This window comes from Nannobrachium achirus, assembly GCF_963921795.1.
Source record: "Nannobrachium achirus genome assembly, chromosome: 11".
Classification (NCBI taxonomy): domain Eukaryota; kingdom Metazoa; phylum Chordata; class Actinopteri; order Myctophiformes; family Myctophidae; genus Nannobrachium; species Nannobrachium achirus.
Window position 1 is genome coordinate 61,970,827 of NC_137820.1, and position 25,976 is coordinate 61,996,802.

The following is a 25,976-nucleotide window of genomic DNA, read 5'->3' on the forward strand; positions in this document are numbered from 1 at the left end:
GAGAGCCGACTATAGCTTGTGTCCAACAAGCTGTCGAATGTGTTTTTCTCAGATTCAAGCAGAGAAATCCTTAAATGGTATTCACAAAGAAATACCAACGATAGCCCAAAACCCAGAGCTGGGTAAGTCAAGCAAAGACATCTAGTAGCTTCCAAAGGTTCCAAACATTTGCAATGAATACAACTTTGACAGTTGAAATTAATTAATTAAGCCTCTCCACCGAGCAAACAGACCAATTGACATAAAGCCATAGCTACCATTAAAACAACTGTTAGATATGTAGATTGCCAGACTGACAACGATACAGGTTTGCCATTAGACAATAAGAAACCTTTTAGAAAAATTCATAAAACAAAGGACTGGAGCTACGAACATTTCATTTGATGGAAGTGAAATGTAAAAAATGCACCTGCATCTTCCTCTGCCAAGTAGTAACCCCACAGCAGTTCACATCGCACGGACTACTACACACGAGACCATGTGACAGACTCAAAATCGGCAAAGAGATTTTTGCAGCAGAGCATCATCCAATGCATAGTTTCCTGCAGTGAGGCATGATCTGAGCATGTTGAGTGTGAGGCTTTGGGGGGGTGGGGGGCTACTCATACAGGAGAGAGTGAACTGGGGGCTTGAATTGGGAGTATGGGGTCTTGTTTTCTTGTAAGCTAATTGGCAGCCAACTTCAGTCTGGGTCTGTCCGGGCCCAAGGTTGTTGCTTTTGTATACCAAGTCCAGATGCTATGGTAATTTGCTGGGGATTCATTTTAGATTAAGTTAGATGGCTGTGCAATAAAAGACTGCGCCGATAGATCAAGTGCTAGTCCATGGTCGTACAGTAGTGTGTAGCTGGTGGTCTTAATGCTTCCTGTATGCCTTGGTATCAGAGTAAACACGTAGCCAAAGATAGCTAGCAATGCAGACTGGTATTAAAGTCTGCAAGCCCAGGCATCACACGTCTCTGCTTTGTCCTCTTCGTTCCTTTACTCCTGGTTCAGTATCTCATCGTGGAGGAGGCTCTGAAGTACGAGAGGAACTTGAAGCAGAGGCTGACCACAAAGTACCAGATGTTCCTGGCCATCTGGGAGCGGGCCACGAAGACTCTCCAGATCAGGACCACCATGACGGTGTTGAAGGTGTAACGGATGTTCCTCAGCCTAGAGAACAGAAACAGGTTTGGGAAAATTCACAATTGACCATATTCACCCGGCGGCCATCTTGCCATTAAGTTAATGAAATGCCATCCCAGTTGCCACCCGGTTTCAATGCAAATTTCAAACATGGTCGCCAGTTGAATATGGTCAATGGCCACTCTGACTTGACAAGATACACCAGGCTAATGACATGTTTCACATAGAGGAAACAGTGATATAGTAGTCTATTCTAAACATTCAATTCACTAACTGCTGACTCTGGGGTACATGCTTGATCCACATAACACCCTGATGATTATAATACTAGACAATCAAACAATATCCAGCCTCCCTTTAGTAGTATCACTCATAGTCAGTTAGGTTCTTTACTTTGGAATACACACATACTTATTGCCAAATCCTCATCTTCAATCAGTAATTTTAAACATAGATTGAAGGCCAGCCTGATGAATCAAGCCTCTGCATTGGGTTCTACCTCAAGTGGTTTTATTTCTATACGTGCGCGCACACGCACTCACACTCACACGCTCTCACGGTTCTTGTTGTTTGTCATTCAGTATCCTGTTTGAATTCTATGTTTTAACTTATTCTTGATTATTATTATAGGTGAGAACCATGTATAAGCCCTATATGGGCTTCCTTTCTCGCCTGTGCTCATTTCCATGTATTTTACTAATGTTTTACCTTGTACTGTTTTTTTTATTGTGCAAATAAATAAATCAAAAAACCCTCTCATCACATATGCAGAAAAAAGGACAGAGGATGATAACCTGGCACAAATTGGTCAGCTGCCATATTTTCCCTGTGGATAATATGAGTGCTGACTGAATTTTTCCATTTATTGGAGCACAAAAGGAAAATATAGAGCATAAATCGTGTTTTCAGCCAAGTCCCTCCCCACACCGCTGGGGAATACCAGCGGGACTAGCATTTAATTCACCACCTGGGGACAGTTTCTCTTTCAGAGCAACTGAATCATTTGTGTGTTGGTCAAATGCCATTTTCTCATTCTCTGTGTGATTAAATAAGGCTGGGTATGTGATGTGTCATTCATCGTTGCCAGTTATCCACCCCAGATGAAGACAGTAGTGTTGAACCACATTAATCTATTTGCACTACCCACTAGGAATGATAATCTGACCATTGGCTAACACGCAGGGAAGACACGGCCCAGATGTCATCCCCGAAGTCACACGCAAAAGAGATTTCAGTGGTTAATGGAAGGCTGAATGACGTTAAATGCATTATGTATATAAATCCACAGGATATTTTAGTGTTAATCCACAGATTTATCCATGCTGAGCTAGAAGAAGAAAATGACTGCTCTTAATATAGTACGGTATAGTATAGTACTGTGGTATAGTATAGTACTGTCTCATTACTGTGATGTGGCTTTGTGAGCGGTAGTGGTGTAAAGTAATTAAGTACATTTACTCAAGTAAGTAACATTCTTAGGTATTTTAACTTTACTGGAGTATTTCCAATTTTCAATACTTTTACTTCTACTCCACTACATCTCAGAGGGAAATATTGTATTAAATATTTATTACTCCACGACTTTCACTTGTAACAGAGCATTTCTACATTGCAGTATTGATACTTTCACCTACGTAAGATATGTCCACCAGTCATGTCTTACTTTTTTTATAATTTTTATCCCACGATTTTGTAACCCATTTTTTTCACCCAGTGCCAAGCCAGGGGTCTTCAACAGGGGGTCCTCAGAGTTACTAAGGGGGGCCTCCAAATCTTTGTGTGATAGAAACGTTCTTTTTTTTCTCTCCTTCTTTTATATTAACCACTTGAACCCTAGCTATTTTCGGCAAAGAGGTTTGGTGTAGAGGGGAAAAAGTACAGAGTGAAAGGTCAAGTTTATTTAGTATTGATGGTTCAAGTGGTTAAATATCTGAAAACATAAATTGACATGAATCCAAAATACACTGACGATTGTGCTGTAAAACAATGAAACTATATGGAATCTATGATAAGGTTAATGGGGGTCCCTGCTTCATCTCTCAACTAACTGGGGCGGCATAGCTCAGGGGTAGAGAAACCGTTATTAGAGCACGAAGGGTTCCCGAAGGGTTCCCAGTTCGAATCCGGGCTCCCCCTGAGTTAATGTCGAAGGGTCCTTGGGCAAGACTCTGAACCCCACATTGCTCCCGGTGAGCTGGTTGGTGCCTTGCATGGTTTCCTCTGCCACCGGTGTATGAATGTGTGCGTGAATGGGTGAATGTTATGCACAATCTCTGTAAAGCGCTTTCGATCAAAAGCGCTATATAAATGCACCATTTACCATTTTAAGGCCATGGCTATACGGAGCTGGATTTTTCATATATCCCGGTTTTTCAGATATCCACATACAGTAGAAAAATATCTAGGTCCACACGGAGCTGGATATTTCATATATCCCGTTTTTTCAGATATCCACATAGAAAAATATCTAGGTCCACACAACAAAGATATCTAGGTCTAACAAGCACACACACACACACACAGTAAAGTCTTCAGAGATATCCGGGTTCCCCGTCTACACGGATGCAGTGAATCGGATATTTTTCAATCTCTCCACTTATTTATCTGGTTTAAAAAAATATCCAGCTTTGCGGCCGAAATATCCAGCTTCATATGGCTGCAAGCCCCAACAGCACAAAAAAATGTCTAGCTTCAGAAATATCTAGCTCTGTGTAGCCATGGCCTAAGGGGTCCTGGCCTAAGCTGTAATCCTGGGCTCTCATGGCTCATGTCTTACTTGTTGAGGTGTTTGCGTGCTGCAGGCAGGCCGGACAGCTCCTCATTGAGGACATACTTCTTGGTGCCCATGCAGTAGCTCTCCATGTACTCCGCCCAGTGCAGCTGACGCACATCAAAATTAAACATCTAGGGAAACCAAGGGAACACGTTTTAATTAATGGCGTGGAAAACATAGCTTTTTCAACGATTATTATAGAATTTCATTTTAAATGGCCCGTTTGGATATGCAGTGTTTCTGAAGGACAAATAGCTTTTGTGTACAATACAGAAAGTGACAACATTTATTGCAAGAACTACATTTTAAATCCAGTGAAAAAATGTCACCGCAAAATTAAAACCTACTAATTAAATCTACTGTGGAAAGGAGATGAAGACTTGTACATTTCTTCTCTTTTTGTCAACCTTCTTTCCAAGGTCGCAAAAAAAAAACGGAATCACAGGCACAACAATGTGGCCATTCACTGCGAGCAAAGTCACTGAGATGAATCACTCTATTGTATCCAGACAGATATGCCACTATGCCAATGGTAAATCTTCATCTTGCCAACTCCAGTGTGCAACGCCTTCAGTGCACTTAGCCTTGCCCAACCCCCACCAGACAAACAGCCCGAGATGCAAGCCATCTGACAATCCAAATGTGGGCAAGGTCTCAGCCTGAGCAGAGCCCTGTTGACTTCCATTAAAACAATGAAAGTTAAACATTTCAATAATAAGTATAACATTTGTGGAGGTAGTGGGCTACTGACAGTGCGTGCATACAAAGTGTGGCGCTGATCGGTCCAGCGGTTTCTAGGGGTGCAGGAAAAAAATCGATTCGATTTTTCTTTTTATTATGATGTTTTTATTACGATAATTTATTAGATATTATGTTGTGTTTGTACAAGTTAAAAGAATGTGTGCAAGCATAAATAAATCAGACAGGTTGGATTTACCTTTGTGTGTTTACATTATTGGAAAGAGTTGATAAAACCTTTACAATCATAAAATCTACGTAAATGTACTCTGCTTTCATGCCAGCAGACTGGAGTAGATCCTGATATATGAATTGAATAGAGAATCGGTTTGAGTAGAGAATCGTTTTTAAATCGGAAAATAATCGCTTCTGAATTCAAATCGTTTGGATTTGAAAGAATCAAAGAAAGAAAAAACGTGAATCGTGACACCAAGAATCGATTCTGAATCGAATCGTGGGATACCCAAAGATTCGCAGCCCTAAGATTATCCACACACACACACACACACACACACACACACACACACACACACACACACACACACACACGCTACTCTGTAGAGCACAGAGTAGACCTTTGTCTACAAGTTGTTGCTGTGTGTCTGCCACCTACATCCCCTTTAACCCATTTAGGCCTAGAATTAGAAGGATTCAAAAGACACTTATAGAATCGGGTCAAAATTCTAATGTTCACGACTTTTCAAAAATAGCAGATCTACAAGCTCGCAGCGCGGCACTCGGTGCCGCGCTGCGAGCTTGTATATCTGCTATTTTTCAATAGTTAAAGCATAAAATAATGATACACAAAATGTGTACCCCTTCTAAATGGGTTAAGTCAATATAACTTAAGGATGCATGTGACTAGTTAATCAGTTCTTCCAGGACTGTGGTGTTATGTTAATCCGTTCAGAACTTATGTGCATTTAATTCTGAGACCGGCCCCCGACCACCACTGTCCTGCCCCCTTTTAGCAGCATGAAAAGTGAATCGGTTCTCCGAAGACCAACCTTTCCTAGTTTTGTGCAAATCCCTGCTTGAGATATCCTGCTAAAAGACAGACAAACAGGCAAAACCATACTATGCCACCGGAGGTGTCAATAAATAATGTCAAGGGTAACGTCTTGGCCTTCTGTACATTGTTGGCCAGAAGGCTGATACTTTTTAAATGGAAAGACCCGCTTCCTCCCACTTACTCACATTGGATAAGAGAAGTTATGCAGTTCATTAAGTTAGAGAGAATTAGATATTCCCTTCGGGGATCAATTGAAAAATTTGACATAGCCTGGCAACCTTTCATGTCATTTATAGAGAGCATGAAGGCAGAAATTGTAACCGCAACATAGTGCAATTATATCTATTTTAGTTTAGGTTTTTTTTTACTTTTCTTTTCTTTTCTTTTCCTTGTCTTTGTCATGTGTTTTTCTTTTCTTGTTACAGGTCTGTGGGGTGGGTGGGTGGGGATTTGTATTTGTATGTTCATGTTTGTTTGCATTAAGAAAAAATGATAATAAAAAGACCTTGATCAAAAAAAAAACAGGCAAAACCATTACCTCCTTGTTGGAGGTAGGGCTGTCGCAATTATTACATAATCGTCTAATCGCAATTTCTTGACATAATCGCAATTATTTTGTGATAATCATCTAATCATCATGTAAAATGTTTATACATGTTCAAACATTTAAAAAATAATGGAAATAGCCGATCTACAAGTTCACAACGCGTCGCGTTGTGAGCTTGTAGATCGGCTATTTCCACTATCAATGTTCTTTTTTAAGTGTAAACTTGTCAAATATGTCCTTCATTTCTTTGTATATTTGGGTTATGTGTCATATCTGCCACGTGCAATTTCAAAGTCTACAAGCCAAACAGAAATGTAATTATCAACGGCAAAAACACAATTAAATCGCTAATCGCAATTATTTGAGTGACAATTAATGTAAAATGTCATAATCGTGACAACCCTAGTTGGAGGCGACATGGATGATTTGCTTTGCATCCCTACCTTCTTGTCATCGGGGCTCATCTGTGCCATGAGCATAGTCATGTTGTCAGTGCTCCACACCCAGGAGTGACTGGTGAAATACTCCAGAACCATCATGGCCTTGTGGAGGCGGTTGATAGTCTTCATCATCCTGAGACCAGGAGGGAAGGGGTGAGAGGGGGGCAAGGACACAACAAGACCAAGGGAGGTGGTGTAGGGAGAATATAGTGTCAGGTCAAATGAATGATTTATGGTAGGAGAGTAGAATGTACACATTATAGAGCAGGATGGGTGGGGGGGAAAATGAAGAAAAGAGAGTAGAAGGGAAAAGGTTAAGTGACAACAAGGTGGTGTGAAACCGAGGTCAGATGGAGAACAAAAGGTTGAGGTATGAGAAGATTAGGTGAAGGAGGGAGAGTTTGAGAGAAGGGCGGGGTTTGGATGGTAAAGAATGGTAAGGACAATGTTATGAAGTGGAGGCAGGGAGAATAGAGCCGGAACTTAAAGCATTATGGAGGAAAGGACAACAAGCATATTATACATGCACCATTGAACCAGGAATTTCCCTTAATTTCATGTCTCAAAGTTAAATCTAATTTTCGACAATATTAACCAATGTTTACGAGTACACAAATGAGGACACCCCATGGCTGCTTCAAGAACATTCCCAGCATCGTGTAAGTCACATCTCATCAAATCCTACTCTCAGACTAAATTTCGTAAGCAAATCTCACTGTAATTACAGTACGTGCAGATGTTAAATAGGAATATGATGGCCTCGGGCCTGTCCATTATCCTTCTGGACATTGACATTGATAGCAATCAACTGAGAGCTAACTGGATTGAGTCGGTGTGCAGGCCAGGAGAACAGATAATGCACTGCTGGATGGATGTGGCCAATATTGTACAAGGAAACACACTTTGATTCATGACATTAACCTCAATACAACAGAGGTAATGTTTGATCTGTAAAATGTTGAACAACAAATGACAGCTGCTTCACAGCAATGTTTCCCCAAGTACAGAAATATCAATGTTTTAGTCTTCATAAACTGATCTCCGAGCTGAGCACAAGCTAATCCAGTTATTTGTCTTCAATAAATTCTGTAAAGTTCAATAAAAATGTGATGAATATCTTCTACGCAACCAAACTGTGCCGATTTGTTAGGAGTTGATTTGATGCGTCACTAATAACACAAGATGCATTGTTGTACAGTACATATCTCAAGAGGGTATCTGAGGACAGTGTGGACTTGAAATTATGATTCAACACACAAATCACTTCTGCACTCAAACCAGCGCTGGTTAGAAAGCTGCATTTATTTAATTAAGCAACAGCATTTTCAATAGAGCCCAGAGAGCATGGTGGCAGCAATATCAATTTGTTGTCTTTAAAATAGGCCACAATCCAAAAACAGACCGACCAGTATAATGATTTGGATGAAATGCTGGCATGCCAGCCATTTACTTTACAAAGGCTGAATTGTGGTGACTCAGATTCCCTCCATTAGAGCCAGTGTTTCAGAAGAGGTGACAAACATGCATGGTTGATCGGCACGCAGAAAGAGAGTGAGAGGTAATTGTTACTTACAGTACAGTACAGTATCAGTGGCACACAGGATCAAATGACACCCCTAGAATGCGAGAGTTAGCTACTAAACCAAGTTCACTTCAGACAGCCAAATGCCGAGTGAAAACGTCTGACACAAACACAAACTATTTACCAATTAATTATGTGCCACGGGGGCTGTGTTCAGAGGGACATTCAATTTAGTCAGGAGTCAGTTGAGATGCAGTGATTTGTAGTTATTGTAATTGGATGGCACTTTTTAAATGCCTGCTACTGAACACATCCTTTGGAGGTGGCCAAACAATACAACAAGTCCCACGGAACCGGAGTATGTTCAATGATTGGATGAGGAGTTGATTGCGGTTGGATGAGGAGTTGAGGTTGACAAGGAAAAAAAAGGTACAATGATTCATCTCAAGACAAAGAAATGTTCAAGGCCAAAGGAACGAACAAACAATGGTCAAGGATTTGGGATTAAAAACAACAACAACAACAACAACAACAAAAAAATCCATCTCAGCATGCAAAATGGCTCAACTTGCATGAAAAGACAAATGCAGCATCACAAAAACAATGTAAGAAAAGGATGGACATTCCCAAAATATACTTTAATCATACGGATCTCGGGATCCACATGGGAACGGCGTAGCTCTAATGTGAATCTCTGACTTCATGCGGTCAGCCTGTGATGTCAGTCATTTATAGACTCCACATTTGGGCAAGGTTTGAGCATGGTCAGAGCCCTATTGACATCCATAATTGTTCAAATTGATGTCAAATATTTAAAAAAGTATAAATCTTAGGGTCAAATAGTGGAGGTAATTCTGCTGCCTACTGGCAGTGTGAACAAAAATCTGGCACTTATTATTAGGTTCAGCGATTTTGCGAGATTCGCTACGGACACACAGACAGACCGACTCTAGAGACAGCTAGACTCATGCAGAGCCACGCTGTAAAAATGCCCAAAACAAACAAACAAGAAAAAAACACTCAAATCGGTGTTGGACAGAAACGCCTGCTGTATGACACAGTAGCTGCGTATACATGACAGCTTCATTCCAATCTGATCTAAATAAACCCGATTGAAGGTATTGGATCAAGTGTTTAAAATGGGGTGAGATCAATCCGATCTGGTGTTTACATGTGCCCACTTTTAAATCGTGTTGTGATCGCATTTCCCTGTATCCATTAATAATAATAGTAATAATAATGGAGCCTAATGCAAATGCACAGCCCCACCAAAGTGAAAAAAAGCTGCAAAGCTTTTTTTAATTAGATTATAGGGGATGTGCGTTGTTCTGTATACATGTAGACCTATTATTATTATAATCATCATCACGTCACAATCCATATTTGCGCCCGACGCAGTGGTGTAAAGTAACTAAGTACTTTTACTTAAAGGAGTAGTTCACCCCCAAAATGACTTTTTTTCTATTGATTACTCATGCCATGGAGAGTAGAGTTCAATAATATTTTTTGGTTTTTGTCACATTCCTAAGACAAAAATTTGATTTGAGTAAATTTACCCCCATTGATTCCGGATGGTGACCCGTTTCAAAACGGGTCACCATCCGAAATGAATGGGAGTAAATTTATTGTTATCACATTTTTATCTTAGGAATGCGACAAAAAACTAAAAATATTATTGAACTCTACTCTCCATGGCATGAGTAATCAATAGGAAAAAAAGTCATTTTGGGGGTGAACTACTCCTTTAAAGGGGAACTCCACCACTTTTCAACCTATGTTCATATAATTGGTCCTCACTCAAAAATAGCTTTTCTTTTCTTTTTTTTCTTTTTTTCTTAGAGGCGGGCTGTGGGCTGGTCAAAAACCCATAGTCTTGTGACATCATCGATTACCAATCCAGCTTATAGAAACTGCAGGCTTTCTATTCCTGAAAAGTTGCAATTTTAAAGTGGAAGCCATTGTTCTCGCGATATTAAAAATCTTTTTTTTTTTTTCAAAAATATTGATTAAAATTCTTTTTTTGGAAAATGATGATGTCACCTAGACGATGGATTCTGAACTTCCCACAGCTCTCCTAGGAGACTTGGACCGAGTAGAAAAAAATTGTGATATTTTATCATGAACATTAGTGAGGACCTATTATATGAAGACAGGTTGAAAAGTGGTGAACTACTCCTTTAAGTACTGTACTTAAGTACAGTTTTGAGGTATTTGTACTTTACTTGAGTATTTCCAATTTCCAATACTTTCACTTGTACTACTTGTACTTAGCCTCGTACCCGCCCCTCTTCCAGAAACCATTTCATGAATCCTCCTGGAGAACGGAAGTTGGTCGTTTACTAGGCTAACTTGTACTACATCTCGGATCCAAATATTTTACTTTTACTCCACTACAATTATTTGAAAACTTTAGTTAGGCTACTAGTTACTTTGCAGGTATACCGGTACATTATAATATTATAAAACATACATAAACCATTTTAGCCCTATTTTATACCTAGGCTGTTTGAAAATAGCCGATCTACAAGGTCACATCGCGACGCGTTGTGAGCTTGTAGATCTGCTATTTTCAAACATTTTGTACTTTTACTTTTGGCACTTGAAGTACATTTTGATGCCAACACTTTCATACTTTTACTCAAGTACATTTTGAATTTTGGACTTTTACTTGTACAGAGTATTTCTATTGCAGTATTGATACTTTTACTTAAGACAATTGAGTAGCCTACTTTTTCCACCACTGGCCCGACGGCCCATAGAACATAATAGGCTTCATGGACAAGTGCATTCACGATAATAAACAAAAAGTCTGTATAGTTAAATACTTTTAAAATCGACTCTTATATCTCCTTAACCCAGTCCCCTTTAAATATTAGGCTATTTATCTGATGAAGGATATAGCATAAAGGATATTTTGCTGGTGGTTTCTTAGGTTATTTATGATCGCAAGAAGACAATTAGTTAGTGGCCAGGTCAATCTGACCTGGTAAAAGACGCACAGGACTCGACAGGAGGATAGATGAACGGGACAGGTTAGCGTCCAGTTGCGCTAGATTCTTTCTCTTTCTTTCTCTCTCTCTCTCACACTCACACACCACACGTACAGTACAGGTCCATTTAGTGAGTTTGCGCTCGTGAAGTTTTTGGGTCGGTGTGTTACTGTAACCTCTCTCTCTCTCTCTCTCTCGTGATTTTTTGGCGTTGTGTGTGTGTGTGTGTGCGTGCGTGCGTGCGTGCGTGCGTGTCTCTCCCCTCTCTGTCTCTGTCGCGCTCATCAGCAATATGCTTCATGTGCTTCGCTGAAAGAACATGTCACATTCTAATCGGGTTAGGTGTATACATGGAAGGATTTTCCTTTTGATCGGGGCGTAAAAAAGTTTAGACCACCCCTCTGCATCCGATCAGAATTTAAATCGTGTTGGTTTTGATCGGGTTTATTTAGGTGTATACCGGTACATGCAGAATTAGATCGGGTTTATCTAAAAATCTTTTTTTTAATACGATTAGAAGTGTGCATGTATACGGGGCTAGTGGCTGTCTAATCGGTCAAGTCCAGCCAATGTCATGAAGTTGCGCAAGACCACTGCAAACATCTGTGGTTCTTCTGCCCCTCAGAATGCTTTGAGGGAACACGTGATACAGATGGGGGGGGGCTGATAGACAGGGAGGGGTGTTACGACCTTACCGGGGCTTGCGACCCATCAGTCTGAGATAGCCGTCATAGAGCAGGGCAGGCAGCGTGTGGCTGACTGCCGTCCAGTACTGATTGGTAAAGGGGTTGGATCGCAGAGTGACATTGGGCCTTCTGAAAGCCTGCTCTAACGGGTTGCTCTTGAAGGTCATGTTTATAACGCACTCTGTAGGAGAGAAATACACAGCACAGGAGGACATCACAGCACACAGTATACATGGAACAGCATATCGAGACAAGGGCAGGAAGGCTCTGCTGGGTTCCCAAAAGCATCTCAACACTAAGTCCATCTTAGTGAACTAATTGTACACTGGAAGAACCAAGATGGTCCTAGCACTGAGCGTTTTGAAAACCCAGCTCTACATACTGATATTTCAAGTGGAGAGACTTAAAGAGGGCAGAACCCAATCCTATGATCTCCTGTGGGAAATCGATTGGGCTATACACATCCTTAAGCCCCCACAGCACCTGAACACAAAAACATCACAGCTAGGATGTTAAGGCTTCTACTGTATGCGGAGACAAAGTGCAGTAGAAGAAGTGAAGCAGCAGCGGCTGACGTTAGAAGAGGAGAAGCGTTGGCACATCAGGCTCGGCGTAGACAGAATTACCTGGGCTCGCGTCCCGTCAGCCTGAGGTACAGATCATACAGGAAGGCCGGAGCCTTGTGGCTCACAGTAATCCAGTACTGATTGATTAGGCGATTGGTTGTGAGATTAACATTGGGCCGGCGGAAGGCCTGCTCGAGGGGGTTCCTCTTGAAAGTGGATATTACATGGTACTCTAAGAGACAAAAGGGTGGATTCAAGCAGTAGTCAATACAAGTCTTCAGAGTTGGCCCTCATTTTACCCTTCTCTGAAAAGATAAGTTTAACCCATTTAGGCCTAGAATTAGAAGGATTAAAAAGACACTTATAGAATCGGGTCAAAATTCTAATGTTCACGACTTTTCAAAAATAGCAGATCTACGAGCTCGCAGCGCGGCACTCGGTGCCGCGCTGTGAGCTTGTATATCTGCTATTTTTCAATAGTTAAAGCATAAAATAATGATACACAAAATGTGTACCCGTTCTAAATGGGTTAATCAAATGTAATGTAAACTTGTTGGACAATTTAAATTGGATACTCATGAACAACCTATAATAACTAAAAACACCAATCCATCCAAGTTACAAAATAATTACTGTTCTTTTACTTATATTCCATCTCACTAAGCCTGGCCCCTCCTACTATGTAGTTTCCAGGATGACGACATCTTGTGTGCAAAAGCTGCAGCTAGTTATCACTTGAAAGTCACTCCATTAACATTCTGTCATCTTTGATATTTCCACTAATGTTTAATATAACGTAAGTGGACAATTGGTCTCAGCATAATCTAAGTTTTACTGTAGAGGTTACAACAATCATGCTTTGTTCACACTAGCGGTGACAACCCAACAGGCTACAAGGCCTTTTCAATGGAAACCAGTGGCATGAAAAACTACAGTACAAACTGACACTTGTCGCTGGTTGACAGGCGCTTGAAGAAAGGTCAGCTGGTTTCAGTGTTCCAATGACACAGTGAAGCATCTCTCTCTCGCTCTCTCACACTTCAACAACCACTCGGCAGCAACGTGCCTGGCCACGCTGGCTAATGTTTTAGCTTTTGTATGCCGCTAGTATGAACGCAGCATCAGGAATCTTACTGTAAATGACTAAGAACTTCTGAATAACATGTATTCTGTCGTTAGGGAACGCCTGTATATCCGGAGACTAACCAAATGAACAGGGCAACAGGCGAAGAAAAAAAAAAGAAAACACTAGGGGGTAGTAACCCAGACATCAGCCTAGATGACAACCTAAGTATGTCATTAGAGACTATATTTAAACATCTGAGCTTATATTGTTGGAGGCTTTTACAGTGAGTAGTCAGCTATGCCAGGATAAGATAAGACGGGACTGCATACCGACTTCACCCCAGTGAAAGGGGTTGATCCCACCAGTTGTGCAGTTGTACACCAGGATGTTCTTAGGTCTGTCAAAAGAAACAACAGTAGTCTACATTATTATAGAATGAAGAGAAATTAGTGCATCTGATTGGCTGAAAATAGCAGATCTACAAGCTCACAATGAGTCACGATGTTACGCATTGTGAGCTTGTAGATCTTCTATTTCAAAAGATTTATGTACATTTGAAAATAGAACATTCTGCTTATTGAGTACTTTTACTTTTGGTTCTTCAAATACATTTTGATGCCAATACGTTTGTACATTTTACTCAAGTAAATTTTGAATTCTGAACTTTTTACTCTAACAGACCAATTCTATATTGATAGGTATAACATTTGAGCACTTTTTCCACCACTGATGTGAACTGTGCTTCTAGGACCACGGTACACCTCACCAACCTGTTGTGTCTTTGTGATCCAGAGTACCAAGCCGCAGCTATCGTGTTGTTTATGACCACATCCACAGGAACCAGGTCGGCCACAGCATCGTTTGACGCCTTCATCGTGCGCAGGATCCCCTTACCAGCCTACAGGGGGGGGGGGTGGAGAAATACTGTCAACATAAATGCCCTGTAGAAGTGTGTCATTAATTATTTATTGAGTTACAACAAGGTTAAAGGGATATTCCACTTTCAAAAAAAACTTTTTGTCATTGTATGGTCTAATCATAACAGTTTTTAATTTTCTTCATTCAGTATTTAGATATTTGATGTAAATGTTATCTGGCCCTCCAGGCTCAGGGCCTCTTCCCACACACACTCATTGTAACTTCAAACTCCATTTTAACCATGATAGATTCATTAAAGGCACCCATTATTTTTTCTGGAGACTCATACTACCCTCCTAATACATGAGCAGGCTGTGTTTTTTCCATAAAGTTTTTCATGTATTTTTAATAATTCTTTGGGAAAATGGAAAAAATGTAATACAATAAAAATATATAAAAAATAAATGAAAAGCGTTAAGGAAAAAACACGACCTGCTCACGTATTAGGGGGGTAGTATGAGTCACCAGAAAAAATTATGGGTGTTTTTAAATAATCTATCATGGTTAAAATGGAGTTTGAAGTTACAATGAGTGTGTGTGGGGAGAGGCCCTGAGCCTGGAGGGCCAGATAACATTTACATCAAATATCTAAATACTGAATGAAGCAAATTAAAAACTGTTCAGCGTGTTCATACAAGCCTGATTAGACCATACAATGACAAAAAGTTTTTTGAAAGTGGAATATCCCTTTAAGTGGGGACACGCCTCTAGTGTGACCACAAGAGTACAATTATGTATTTAGGCAGGGTGCCAACACTTACTGCAATGAATATCCCACTAGGTCCATTGTAGTTATCAATCCAGCCCTAAACAGAGGAGTAGAAGATTATCAACGAAATAATCAGTTATATAATAATAACCAGTACGACGCCTAAGGGCGAAAAATGACCTCTAAGGTCGCGCCATGTCTTGGCCATCTGGCCAAAGGTATTTGGTTCCCCTGGCATCTCCATATATGGCAATGCAAGGGATTTGGTTCCCCTGACATCACAGTGATTATATATTGGCATTCACAGATATGGGCTTAATATTTATGACATCAGGGATCTCCATATATGGGCATAAAAGGGATTTGGTTAACCCTGGCATCACAGGGATCTCCATATCTCCATATATGGGCATAAAAGGGATTTGGTTCCCCTGGCACCACAGGGATCTCCATATATGGCAAAAAAGGGGATTTGGTTCCCATGACATCACAGTGATGTCAGAGCGTGAGTGTCAATCAACAAAAAAGACAAGCGTTACCCGTCCAGACAGACAGACACGGTCAAGATGTGACGGTTCTGATAGTAAACTGCAACCTATGGTTGCAATAATAATACATTTCAACCACATAACACAGAAACGACATTGAAATCAAGTCTCCCCTAATAATTTATCTTTCATCAACATGCATTTCATTTGTACTTGACTTTTGTACAAGAGGGTCAAATTAAAAAATGTGTACAAAATATACAGTATGTGGGATACTTTTTCCACCTTCATATTAAGTCAATATTAAAATAATAAAATAACAGTGAAGGCTGCAGCACTGACAGGGAAGGGTTCCTTCCAGCTGGCTCCCACTATGGATGGTCTGACGATGGCTACGTTGAGGTTGCCTGCCTCCTGCTGCACCAGGTACTCTGCCAGGGCCTTGGTGTAGGTGTAGGTGTTGGGACGCTCCCCAATCAGCTTGGGAGTCAGCACAGACACCAGCTTGTCATCCAGCCACCTGGAGAAAACACAACACACACTTAATTTCCCCAGTCCAAGATAAAGAAATCATTATTTCATTATTGCGACCGTCGGGTCGCAGTAACTATGAAAAGTTCCACCGTCTGTCAGTCACGTCACGACACACTTTTGCCCTAGTCATATCTCTGCCACCGTTGGCCCTAGCCTGGGATCGCTTCCAATTTCGGGCTTTTGATCCGGTCGGGAGCGGATGGCGTCCTACATCATTTTGTATTCAAAACGGACTACACTTTGGCCGGAAAACACCAAACCGGAAACGGTTTTAACCCAGTTAGCGCATGCGTAGCCTCCCACTGAGCAATAGTCGTTTTTTACACGACTAGTTTTTTTTTAGCCTTAATTTCACCCGGCTAGATTCCGGTTATATTCACACCGAAAATATACTTTGCAATTTATTCCATGATTCGATAACAATTTATTAAAAAAAACAACAGTAAGGTGCTTAACTGATCTCCTAATATTGGACTAACATAATTATAATATCCGTTGATCATTATTAAGTATAGTTTAGATCTAGCCGAGATTTAGCCAACTAATTATAGTCGCCTTATCAACGTTTATATTTACACCGAATTTAGACAATTAGATTTAATCCATATTTCAATAAACATTCTTTAAAAAAACAACTTCACGTTGCAGAACTGATAGCCAAATATTGGTGTAAAATTATTTTAATAGCCATTCATCACTATAAGGTATACGTCTGGACGGTCTGGGTGTAGTCGTTTTAAATACAGCTTTTCAACGACTATCTTTAGACCATGTAAAAGTTATCCTTGGTACTAAGGCGCGGTAAGCCGGTAGAGTGTTAATTAATTACCGTGATTGTGTGTGGTCACTCACTGTAAAGTGGAAACGTCCAGACAGCGTGCTACTCTGAATTACATTTCTGACAGCAACACACACAGTCAAACACAGCCGCGGCGCCGCCTCCGCCAAATCATTCAATATGTATTGATTAAACAAAATAATTATTAGGCGCCCAATACATGTAGTTTCCTCAACAATGCGCACTACCCTAAAATGAACACAGGTGGGCAATGTCACCTTTTAATACGGCCAGAAAGTCTTTACTATCATATCAGCATTGATGGCCGAGTGGATAGCGTCGCCGACTTGAGTGTCAGAGATCGCTGGATTGAATCCCACCGTCGCCCTTCTTTTCACTACTTTCGACGGCCGCTAACGGCGAAATGTAGACTTTTTGTAACCGACTAATAGTGGTCTAGTGTAGCAACCCGTGTAAATATAGCCGACTAAACAACTAGCAAAAAATATCAAATCTAGACCTTTACAACACTGATTTTCAACGCGTGGTGTTGAAGATAAAAACACCACTATTAGGCAACTAATATACCTCAAAATGCTCAGTGGGCTGGTGGCGCATGCGCAAGTAGTTGTTGTTTTGGGTTAAAACTGTTTCTGGTTTGGCGTTTCCTGCCAAAGTGTAGTCCATTTTTACTACAAAATGACATAGGATGCCATCCGGTCTAGACCGGATCAAACGACCTGTTTCGTAAACGAAGACCAGGCTTTCTCCCAGAAAGCCTGGTGGCGCGAGGTTACCGCTGGCCCTATCAATGCCAAACTTTGCACACACACTCCATGGATGGCAAATCACAACCTCCACCCCTCATTTCTACACATGGCTCTCTCTTCTAGCGCCACCATCAGGCAGATTTTTGCAAAACACATTTTTGGACAACCCTAACCCTAACCCTAACCCTCTCTACAGTCATCATGTCATCAATCACTTAACAAACTAAATATAAAGAAAGGTGGATATGCAATGAAAGTTATGCCATGGCATAACCTTGTTTCTTGCATAACATTAGTAGCAAATCCTTATCCACATTAGTCTTTGTGTAAGAGGAAACGTCCATTTTCATACAACAGACAATTGTCACGCCATACAGATCATTCATCTGTGGCTTGAATGGACCACTGACCAGCCTTCAGAGTTTGAATGCAATAGGTAAGCTTTTTGTACACATGATGACGTAAGGCAGTCAGCCACGTTAAATGGAATTTCCATATTGTAGCTGAAGGGTTTGTTAATGAATAGGGTTAGATTAGCAATGTCAATGAAGGACCTTAAAGACCACTTGAAGGCCACAGGTATTTGACCTACCCAACAATGAAGAACTCTTAAGTAGTTAGCGCTTTATTCAATCACTAACCAGTCATAAATAAATATGACTCTTTTCTATACAGTGGTCTGATTGCATTTTACTCAGTTCCTCAGTATACACTATACAGCAAGGGCCTTCAACAGGGGGTCCGGGACCCCTAGGAGGTCCTCAAAGTTATTACAGGGGGTCCTCAAAATCTTTGTGTTATAGAAAGAAAAAAATTAAATCTGCTTTTAAGCCAGATTCTTAACCAGATTCTGAGAACTTTAGCCAAAAATAGCAAATCTACAGTACAAGCTCACAACGCCTTGCGCTGCGAGGCATTGTGAGCTTGTAGATTGGCTATTTTCGGGAAAGAGGTTTGGTGTAGAGGGGAGAAGTATTGACAGTTCAAGTGGTTAAATATCTGAAAACACAAATCGACATGAATCCAAAATACACTGATGATTGTGCTGTCAAACAATTAAACGATATGGAATCTATGAAAAGGTTGTGGGGGTCCCTGCTTCATCTCTCTCTCAACTAAGGTGTCCTTGGCCTGAAAACACTAAAGACCCCTGCTATACAGTAACTATTTATTACCAAGCAGGGAAATCTGCAACATGCAAGTAACTTTGCAGCAACACAAAGGTACGTGCGCTATTTCCCAGAACTATGTTCCACACTTCCCTTCCACAGCAATGCCATTATGATGAAAGGCCCCTCCAGCAACAGCCTCAACAGCTAAAATGAACATATAATATGTGTATTGCACAATCATTCTTTAAAGGCTAGATTTCTCCACGCTATCTGCTGCTGTGCTTAAAGGGTTCCCCTGTCGGCCTTGACTTTTATCTGTCGCTGTTTTACTTGTCTTGAAGTTTCTCGATTGATGCTGAACTGTGCTCAGTGTATCTAGTTCCGATTTGGGTCGGGCGCCTGCCCTCTCCATTCTGAGGGGGTCGTGGGGGGGCTGGGGATTGATTGCTTCGCTCATCAAGTATACAATTTTCCATTCTACATGTTATTGCCTGAGCTTATGATTTATACTTTTGTTTTTGTTGTTCCAGTTTGTTTGTCTCTTTCATTTTCTTGTATAGTGTTGTTATTGTCTAATTAATGTATGTCTAAAAATGTAATAAACATATTATTCAAAAAAAAAAAAAGGCTAGATTTCTACTAAGACATCACTATTCAACTACATAAATCACGGCTGAAATTGTAATGCTTAAATCCAGCTAATCTATAGTCAACATCTGCCCTTTTCCAAATGAAGTTCTGCTCAGCAGCCATTTACCATACTGTATTGACTGACGTTAATCTACATAATCTTTAAGGATTTACATTTAACAGTGTAGTGCTGCTAGCAATCAATAGGAATAGAATTATGTAAAGTGACGTGTTAATTATAGCAAACATCCAACTTATTAACCCATTTAGGCCTGAACACATTATGACGCAATATTTTATGCTTTAACTATTGAAAAATAGCAGATATACAAGCTCACAGCGCGGCACCGAGTGCTGCGCTGCGAGCTTGTAGATCTGCTATTTTTGAAAAATCGTGAAAATTAGATTTTTGACCCGATTACATAAGTGTCTTTTGAATCCTTCTAAGATTTTTTGAAAAACCGATGTTTGTATGTCAACAATCTGGCCAGCCATCGTCAAAGAAAAGGTCCTTTTCACTTAACTGGAGCTCAGTTAGTCTGTTCTTGAGAGACTACTATGTCAGTGGTGCTCAAACCTTTTCATGTGAAGGACCCCCAAAATGATATGTATTTGGCCACGGACCCCCATTTCAAAATATTTAGTTCCAGGGACCCCCCCAGAAGCAAAATTTGAGTTACAAACGTTCGCTTTCGAAATACATATATTCAAAGATTTGCACACATTTTTACGACTTTTTCAAAAATAGCAGATCTACAAGCTCGCAGCGCGGCACTCGGTGCCGCGCTGTGAGCTTGTAGATCTGCTATTTTTCAATAGTTAAAGCAGTCAATAATTCCTAGGCCTAAATGGGTTAATAGTCATGTCACACTCAAGCCCAACAGATGGTGATATCTGGAAAACCTATTTTGTTTTCCTTACGATCATCGGATCATTGGATGACATGAAAGGATGGTCTGGCAAGACCAGTTGAGGGAGAAACACAAGGTTTCATTCCTATGGTCTGTATGGTCTCCATTTAAAAATCAATCAGTATTTTCAAATAGATGGAAAACTGCTCAAACAGTAGTTTCAAATTAACAGAAACTATCCAACCAATAAGTCCCTGAATTAATGTATCTACCAACATTAATGTATCTACCAACATTAATGTATCTAGTACTATCTACCAACATTAGACCTCATTTAAAATTCTGAATCATTTTAAAAGCATTTGGATACAAAACACCACAGTTAACCCATTCAGGCCGGGTACACATTTTAGTGTATGGGAGGGGCTTACAGTACATGTACAGTATGTATCAACATATTTGTTTTTGTAGGCTAATTTCTGATTTGGGTCTAACTATAGGTTAGGCCTAAATGGGTTAATCAAACACATTTATTTAATCAATAAGATTTTAATAATGTAATAAAAAATAGCCAATCTACCTGCTCACGCGTGCTTGACACTGTTGTACAACCATGTATAAAATAGGGCTCAAAATGCACTCATAGTTTTTTCTATTAATTGATTAATCAAAAAAGTAATCTAGAATAATCACTAAGAAGATAATCGATAGTTTCTTTCAGCCAGCTAACGTAAAACTCAGACCAGAGAAAGCAATCCCTGTCCGTCTCCACCTTTTTCTTCACTGGGACATGAAACTTTAAAGCCGTCAACGTCGAGCTTGGATCAATCTTATCAACTGTACCAACTGCATCCTCAACACATTAGAAGCAACAGCCAACTTACTCCAGGGTGTCGATGAGTTTCCGGTAGTCTACAGGAGGAGGGTAGACGACCTCCTCAATGAGCTCACGGTCACAGTGGGCGTACGCTGTGGACACATGGAGGAAGATCTCCAGGTGCTTCACCCGCTGGGCCAGCGCCACCATCTTCTGGGTGGCGAGGACGTTCAGCTGCATGGCATCTCTGAAGGGCAATGGAGAGATTTAAGCCATTAAGACGTGGAACGCATGCGTGTCACTCTAGATGTTAACCACTTTAACCATTGTTTTATGCTATGCTATTAAAAAAATAGCAGATCTACAAGCTCACAGCGAGCTCGTAGATTTGCTTTTTTTTTTTTACTTTGTTTATTAGATTTTCAAATGAAGCATTTAAGGCAATGAAGTGGCACAATAGTAAGAGTAGCAGCTTCTTTTGTACAAACATCAAATATACAACAGTGGTATAAGGATTGCCGTTTTCACCCAAAACAACAATAAAAAATATATATAGGATAAAGAAAATATGTTTTTTACAGACAAGCGAGCACAAACAGACAAGACAACAACCAAAAAAACAAAAACAAAACAAAAACAAACAACATTAACATCAGTCAAACAACACATATCCATATCTATGAAATCCATATAATCCGCATAGCAGGACAACACACCCGACACAGCAAACCCATCATATCCAAACTCCAATGGACCTCATGCATCCTCATAGTATATCCTCAATCAGAGATGGATTCAGGTTTGTAACAAAATGAAGGAAAGGACCCCATACCTTCCCAAATTTCTCGGTGGAGCCATTTAGTGCGAGTCTAATTTTCTCCAGTTTGAGACAGTGCAAAGTGTCTCTCAACCAGTGAGTGTATGAGGGAGGGGTAGGGGATTTCCAGTTAATTAGAATTAGTCTCCTGGCCAACAGAGTAACGAAGGACAAAACATCCTTCTCCAATTTGGAGAGAGATGGTAGTGAGGGGAAGACCCCAAACAGAGCACCCATGCTATTTTTGAATAGTCTTTGAATATATTGACCCGATTCTATGAATGTCTTCTAAATCCTTCTAGGGTTTTTTGAAAAACTAATGCTCCCATCATCAGTGGTTCTCAAACCTTTTCGTGTCAAGGACCCCCAACATTATAAGTATTTGGCTGCCGACCCCCTTCTCAAAATATTAGGCATCAGGGACACACGCCCGAGAAGCTGCTATCCAACAGCTACAAATTACATTAGTATATCAATAAGAAAATAAAAGTGTAAACAGAACTTGATGACATATCTGCCATTATGATATAGTATTTGAAGCTTGTAGGTATTTTGTGATTTATGTACTAACAATTCATTGCTGTGACGATGGCGTGCTGACCAAAAGCGTAGTTTCTAAAATAAAAAAAAGATGAATAATTGTTCTTCAGCAGTAAAAACTAATTTAACTTAACTCTAATTAAAAAATAATTTGCTCTCCCTACTTCCGGCATGATCGCGAAATGATGTTTGACTCCCAGAACAGCTCTATCTTTCAAATATAAAATAAAACCAAAAGACACAGCAAAGATACACAGCATCTTTAATAGGTGCGTAAAGAGGAGTTAACACTTGCACAACTTCCTTTAAGCAACATGCTCAGTTCCAGAAAAAGGAAGTGTGATAATTTCCGTCATTTTAAGGAAGACATGTCAAGTTAGTTTCTTGTTTCATAGCGAACTCCGCTTCAGTCACAAGCCATCAACACCACCGTGCCAAGTGTGGCCTACACACCCTTAACAATAACAATAGAAAGGGTACAAAGTTCTCTGGTGAACTGACACTGGAATGTGAACGCAACACTCTTGAAATGTACATGTTTGGGCAGGACAAAAAATGTGATAAAAATGTGTCATTTATTATATAATGAAGTTTTTAAGTGTAGCTATGTTTATTGACTATGTTTATCCAGGGCTGTCACAATTATTACATAATATCGTCTAATCGCAATTATTTGAGGTAATCGCAATTATTTTGCATAATCGTCATAATCATTTCCATGTTGAGAAATGTTAAATATAGTTACAAACACTTTCAAAAAGTTGTGGAAATAGCAGATCTACAAGCTCACAAGGCTTCGCGATGCGACCTGTTGTGAGCTTGTAGATCGGCTATTTCCACTATCAATATTCTTTTTTAAGTATTTTTGTCAAATATGTCAGTAATTTGTTTGTATATTTAAGTTATGTTTCATGATTGCCATGTGCAACTTCAAAGCCTAAAAGCCAAACAGAAATGTAATTGTCAACTACAAATACACAATTAAATCGTTAATCGCAATTATTTGAGTGTCAATTAATCGTCATGTAAAATGTCATAATTGTGAAATCTCTAGTCGCCTCCCCACTCAGTTAGCTGCATTGTCTCAAGAAAATCAGGACAAAGTGTAATGGAGGATATTAATGGAAATCTCACTTGAGTGGTTCACTAAAGCGGACGGTGGCAGCACAGTGGAAGATGATGTTGACGTTCTCAGCCAGAGTTTCCTGGTCCGTTTTACTCAGGCCCAGCTCTGGCAGCGTCAGGTCACTGTTCACCGCTACGATCTTCTCTGCAAAGTCTGGCTGCTCGTCTCGCAATCTGTCAAACAACTAACAGAATGATATAGCAAAGAAAAGAGAGGGACCCACACACACACACACTTTAATTATGGTTACCGAAATGGAGACACATAAATAACAAGTCTATAGGCAAATGTGTTCCATTCTCTCCGCCTACAGCTCCATTCATTGTTTTCTCATCCATCCACTTCCTGTCCTCCCTTCTTCCTAATGCATTCCATGCCCACAGTTAGTCTCAGGCCACGTTTACACAGTGACAGTCTCTAGAGAAAACAGCCAAATCAAATGTCAGTTATGCTGTTCTGATCGTTGCCGTGTAAACGTGGCCTCAGTCGTTTTGCATTTGATCCCACCTGTGTTGCAATTGAATTTGACCAGCTTCAAGTTAAGCGTGTCCAATATCACTTATCTTCTTCATTCTCGCTATCCAAACTGGCATACTAGCCCTCTGTTTCACTCCTCTCTTCATTTCCTTATAGCACTAGTCAAGCACATCCTCCATGCATGCCTGAGGGCTTACATGTCTTTTGTTCCTCCCTGTCTGCAGCCATATAGCTTCCCTTCCTTCTCTCCCCCCCAAATACACCTTGCCCTGGAACTTCAGCAAGTGATACGAGCAATAACAGAACTTCACAAGCAATAACAGAACTTCAGCAAGCACTGCAAGAAATAACAGTGTGTGGGCTCTGCACAGCTTCACATAATGTACAGTATATACCAGGGGTCTTCAACGTTTTCAGGCCAAGGACCCCTTAGTTGAGAGAGAGATGAAGCATAGATATACCATATAGTTTCATTGTTTGACTTTGGATTCATGTCAATTTGTGTTTTCAGATATTTAACCACTTGAACCGTTAATACTTAATAAACTTGACCTTTCACTCTGTAATTAGTCTGCTTTTTTCCCTCTATACCAAAGCTCTTTGCCAAAAATAGCCGATCTACAAGCTCACAATGAGGCATTGTGAGCTTGTAGATCTGCTATTTGTGGCTAAAGTTCTCAGAATAAGGACACTAGGGTTCAAAAAAATAAGAAAAAGGTTTTCCTTCTCACCCTGCAGTTGATCATGTCAGCGATGCGAGCCTGAGCATTCTGGCCAGCCTTGTGTCTGACCAGCACATACATAACCTTGACCTCGGGGCAAGACCTCAGCAGCTTCTCCAGCAGTACCTGGAGTGAATGGGGGGGGGGGGGGGGGGGGGAAGATGATCAGTGTTAGCATACTGTAGGTCTGTACTGGAAATATCGGTCGGATCGGCAGTTCTAGACCACCGCATATCCGAACGACTCAGTGGCAGGTACCGCACTCTCAGTCTCTAGAGTCCTTGCCGATTGTGTGACCAATATGAAATAACAATTAACTGGTTACTCAATTTGTTGATAAAAAGCACATTCAATTAGTTAAAAAAAAGTATAATCACTAGAGGATAATTGATGTGCTGAACTAAACCAGTGGGACTTTTGCCTGATACAAACCAGACTCTTTAACGAGTTTGGAGAGTTAGCCAGACGAGGCTGATGTCTTGGGATCATGTGACACCTAGAATAAATGTTTAGAAAACCATTTTACATTCCCCTCGCATTCTGATGTTGTAAAACAGCAGATGCCCGGGGTCTACTGTATGTGCAAAGCAAAATGCTCAGAGTTTATTTCACTCTTGCTATCTCAAAGTTAAAATGAACACTCGGGAATTTGTGTGTGCAACCTGATCAATGCTAGATACATATTGTTAAGTCAGATATTCAAAACTGTGCATTGCTTGCATACAAAATCATTGTTTTGCTTTAGACAAAGCCTTACAACTAAATTGTAGCCCGTATTGTGTGAAAAATCATGTACACTGTTGGCCGTACACTGTACAGTACCTTGCCCATGAAGCCTGTTGCCCCTGTGATCAGCACAGCCTTTCCTGCATAGTATTCTGGGATGTTCACCATGGCGACAACAGTCCTAACCTAATGGACTAAATCCCTCTTCAACACCACACCACCTGCAGAGAAAGAAACACAAGATTGAGGATTGAGGAAGAGAATCATCAAGCTGAAGCTTGTATCAAGGAACACTTCTGCATTTTTGCTTTTAGGTTAACACATGGGATGCCTAACACGTCCACTGGGAATGTGATAATGACCCCCCCCCCCCCCCCCCCGCGCTAGTGAGTGTAAAAAACTCAATCTCCCATGATGCCTCGCGAAAGCCGCTTCTGGTGACTTCCCTTTCCTTAGGGTGACCATACGTCCTCTTTTGCCCGGACATGTCCTCT

General features: G+C 40.5%; 1 protein-coding gene across 1 annotated transcript; it reads right to left on the bottom strand.

Annotated features, from left to right (window-relative positions):
- far1 (fatty acyl CoA reductase 1) lies at positions 1-25,698 on the bottom strand. Its single transcript, XM_080736717.1, has 12 exons — positions 25,579-25,698; positions 24,766-24,882; positions 23,566-23,741; positions 21,142-21,321; positions 15,925-16,102; positions 15,147-15,191; positions 14,238-14,365; positions 13,797-13,864; positions 12,462-12,633; positions 6,641-6,770; positions 3,904-4,031; positions 1-1,154 (listed from the first exon to the last, which is right to left on the bottom strand). Exons 1-12 carry the CDS (start codon positions 25,648-25,650, stop codon positions 992-994), a joined length of 1,557 nt encoding a protein of 518 aa, XP_080592843.1. The 5' UTR covers positions 25,651-25,698; the 3' UTR covers positions 1-991.
- Positions 25,699-25,976: the final 278 nt, after the last annotated feature.